This window comes from Belonocnema kinseyi, chromosome 4, assembly GCF_010883055.1.
Source record: "Belonocnema kinseyi isolate 2016_QV_RU_SX_M_011 chromosome 4, B_treatae_v1, whole genome shotgun sequence".
Lineage (NCBI taxonomy): Eukaryota > Metazoa > Arthropoda > Insecta > Hymenoptera > Cynipidae > Belonocnema > Belonocnema kinseyi.
In genome coordinates, this window is record NC_046660.1 from 58,710,720 (window position 1) to 58,714,860 (window position 4,141).

The 4,141-nt window shown below is 46.2% G+C and overlaps 1 protein-coding gene across 1 annotated transcript; it reads left to right on the forward strand.

The window, feature by feature from the left end:
• The first annotated feature begins 2,482 nt into the window (after positions 1 to 2,482).
• Positions 2,483 to 3,241, forward strand: LOC117170907. The gene is made up of 2 exons (XM_033357954.1): positions 2,483 to 2,682; positions 3,007 to 3,241. The coding sequence occupies exons 1-2, from the start codon at positions 2,483 to 2,485 to the stop codon at positions 3,239 to 3,241; spliced, it is 435 nt and encodes a 144-aa protein (XP_033213845.1).
• The last annotated feature ends 900 nt before the right edge of the window (positions 3,242 to 4,141 follow it).

Genomic DNA, 4,141 nt, shown 5'->3' on the forward strand with positions numbered 1-4,141 from the left:
GTTAAGCACGCCTAGGGCGCGCGACTGTTTGTTTTCGCGCTTCGAGCTGGATTAGGTATTTACTTCGCGCTACGCATTCCGAAATGTCAACTTTTTTCATTATACACAACACTTTTATAACAAATAGTGATATAGTTCACCTATTAAGGACCATCGGTTTAATCCTCAAGCTCGTTTTGGGATTTCCAATTCTTTGTTTTTCGAGTAAAAGTCCGCCGACTTATTCTCGGAAGTTGGAGCGTTGCAATCTCAAACCTATACTTGCAATTCGATTTCGCGTAAGCTTTAACCGTCTTAGGTGAGAGAATTCCCGCGAACCGGCGAACAGCAGGCTTTTGTCGTATTCCAGTGGTTCAAAGGAGCGGGCGATCAATGGCAGGGCTCGATCCGTCCTCCCCACCGCTGGAATGCGCGCAGGTTTTGCTCGTCGATCAGGAGCTGCGAAAATCGGCAGGACGAAAATTCAGTATCTTCTAGACCGAGAAGCGGATCAGGTCGTAGAGGATTCTGCGCTTCGACTAACGATTCCCTGTGTTTGTAGCATCAACTTCATACTAGATTAAATTATTTATCTCTGTTTAATTCCAGTGTTTTATTTACTTTTCGCCTTCGTGGAATTTAATATTATTTTCCCCCTGAAATACCCGATCGAAATATCGGAACCGGAGCTCATCCCTTACCGTCCACGCACATCGGACGTCATCTACAACAGCCACTCAGGATTCAGGATAAACATACCAGACGATCTTCGGTTGCCAGCCAGGACCCCAAGATTACCACCGCAACAAGAAACATCGGAGGTTTCTCAATCCGAGGAACCGACAGGTAAGTGGAGTGTCCGCCAGGTTTTCGCAATTGGTGCGGCACCGTCTGGAAATCTAACGGTCTATGCGATCACGGTCTTCGGTAGTGCGGGGCGCGATCGTGTATTTCATTCTCGATCGTGTCGCCTAGGATCGATGGTTGACAGCCACCGGGTTGAATATGCCACCCATTCAGAACAACCAAGTTCAGCAAAATGCTCGAATTCCACCAAATTACCAACTCCAATTGGACGTCCTGTTACGACAGAATACTTTGCTCAAGGAGCGATTACAACTCCTTCTGAATGCACAAACGCCTCAATACTCTTCCTTCTGCCCCAACGAAGCGGCAACTTTCGTAAACTTACCACCCCCAACGCTTAGTGACTAGCGCGAAGTGGTCCGGGCATTAAGAACCCAAGAATCACCACGACCTACCTTCGCCGGCTTAGATCACGAAGATCCTCACACCTTTTTATCCGAATGCGTCACTTATTGTACGAAATCGTTAAAAGTTTGACAACGATGGACTCGGTTAGTAACAAAATCTTTAACTGATTAGGCCGAAAAATGGTAGCAGATGTATAAAAATTTATCACTTCCCTAGGAAAAATGCTGTGATTTACTGTTGCAGCGATACGCCCGGAATACCGCAATAATCCGCCTACAAGCTAAACTTTACTCAAGTAGACAATAAGAGAAAGAACCGGTCGGAATTTTCCTACAGCAAAAATATTTTTTAGAGTTGAGATTACGCCCGGAATCTCCCGAATTCGACCTCGTAGCGTTATTTATCGAGTCCTTACGGCCTTCAATTAAAATGAATATTCGATCTGCTAATGTAAGGAATTTCTTATGAGTTGTTTACATAAGCCACCCAAGCTGAGGCTGATAACCTGGAGTCAAACCCGCGTAGGGAAGCAAAGGAGACATCGAGGAAATCAAATACACCCGCCGTCGAGTCGCCTTCCACTCCCACCGCCGGCATTCCCTTCAACCGACTTCGTTCGCATTGGCAACACTGCCTGGGTCGCACTGGCACCGCTTTTGTCCCATACTGCACCCCGAATCAATTGAAAACCGGGCAGAAGACTAGCGCGAGCGGGAGCCAAACGCTGCTCCCGCTTTAAACCCATTCCAGTGTTAAACGCGCTACACACGGGTTCCTCCTACTCACCTCGACTACGTTTCACATCAGATGGTCAGGAAATAGCAGCAGAGATCGATACAAAGGCCTCGGAAAATTTTATACAGCGCTCGATCCTATGTAATGCCCAGTTTTCCTCATTACTACCCAGTCCACCATACGCTAAGTTAGGCGCGGTTAATTCGATAATAAAGCTCGATGGTTGCGTTAACCTCACACCTGAAATCCATGACGAAAAATACCCCTCCGTTTCCTACGTGAGCCCCGAATTACACGCTGAAATGATTCTAGGTCGCCCTTGGCTTAAGAAGTATAATGTCATTCATGGCCATGCGGCCGATTCTATTTATTTGGGAATTAAAAATCGGCGGCGCTTGTATTTAGCTTTGTTGCCTGTCCGATCGACGTAACCCCTTTTCCAGTACCGGAAGTTAAGCACGAGTTTCCACCCAAGTATACACAGGCTTTTAAGGACATTATTGAAGAACACGCGGCCAGCTTTCACTTCGGCATAAAACGTCTACGATAAACAATGACCGTGCAACATGTCATCGAACTGAAGGACCCGAGACCTTTACGCGAACCAGCGCGTCTTTACTGTGACGAAAAGCGTCTCTATATTGATACTCAAGTTCGCGAAATGTTAAGCGAAGGTTTTATCGAACCCTCCACGTCCCCGTGTAGCTGGCAAATTGTCATTGCAACTAAAAAAATGGCGAATTCCGTTTTTGCGTGAACTATCGTCGTCTCAACGATATAACCATTGAAGTTCCCCAGTGCCTGCCTAGAATACATGAAACAATTGAAGACCTCGGTGGTGCCAAGGTATTTTCCCTTTTGGCCCTTAAAAACGGTTACTGGCAAATTCCTCTCCCTCGAATCTCGAAAGTTATCTGCTTTTTTAACCCCCGGTGGTGGGTTATTTCAGTTCCGAGTTATGCAATTCGGCTTAAAAGGAGCTACGGCAACTTTCTAAAATTTGATGCGACATGTTCTGACTAAACAATGGGGTGTTTTCGCATTGGCGTATTTGGACGAAATTATTATTTACTCCAGAAATTGGCAGGAACATCTAGCTTACATCGCCTTAGTTCTCGAACGCCTCGATATCTACGGGCTCAAGATTTCGCCCGAAAAGTGTCACTTCGGCCGCGACTCATTGCCCCACCTAGGTCACTGGATTAGCTCCGATGGTAACGCAGCTCAGCCAAAACATATCGACGAAATTTGCAACGCCCCGTTACCCCGAACACGCCGCGAACTACAATCTTTTATCGCCACGTGTAACTAGGTCAAGGAATACTTTCCTGATTCCTAACACATTCTCGCACCTTTAACGGACTTCTGTCGCCTAAACGACCATCTAAAATGACTCCCAAGAAAGTACTCGCCTTCGAAGCGGTAAAAACCGCGTTCACCAATCCGCGTTCGTTGAGTCGCCCAGACCCCTTTTTTCCATTTATATTACAAAACGACGCGAGCGCAAGGGGGGTGGGAGACATTTTGCTGCAAGAAAAGTCTGACCAAAAGCGGAACGTAATTTCATACGCAGGTGCGAAATTTTTACCTGCGGAGAACAAATGTCATTGTAACAAACAAGAATGTTTGGTTGTTGTTTGGGCGGTTCAACATTATCGACCCTATCTGGAAGACCGACCATTTACTCTCCTTACGGACAGTAAGGCCCTGACATGGTCAGAAGGTGAAAAGGATACGCGCGCGAAATTAAATCGTTTGTATTTATTGTTGAAGGGGCAATTAAATTTCAAGGTCAAACCCATTCCGGGCAAGAAAAATGAATTGCCGGACCCTCTTTCACGATTTTCCAACCCGGCCGTGTTAGTCTCGGGTAAACCGGATCTATAAAAAATTTCCCCCCTATTCGTCCGGCGATTACAACGAACATCAAAAAATCAGTCCCAGCTCTTAGAGCCCTACATACTTCCTCCATATTTGAAGAAATTATGGAGGCCCAACAAATGGATCCTATGATAACCCGCGACGTAATTAGATGGCGAGAAATCAGAGCGCATGGTCCTGTCAATCGCGAGGAAGAAAATTTTCTTATTTTTAACAAGCTCAATAGAAACGGTTTTTGGCGTCGTGACGTGGTCGGCGATGAATGGCGAATTCGGGTACCAGTGACTCTCCGCGAACGAATTATACACGGTACGTCGCAGAATGCCATGTG

Coding starts and splice junctions, on each gene's coding strand:
- LOC117170907 (XM_033357954.1), top strand. CDS start 2,483: ATGACCGTGCAACATGTCATCGAACTGAAGGACCCGAGACCTTTACGC. Junction 2,683..3,006: donor ATGGCGAATTCCGTTTTTGC/GTGAACTATCGT, acceptor TATTTACTCCAG/AAATTGGCAGGAACATCTAG.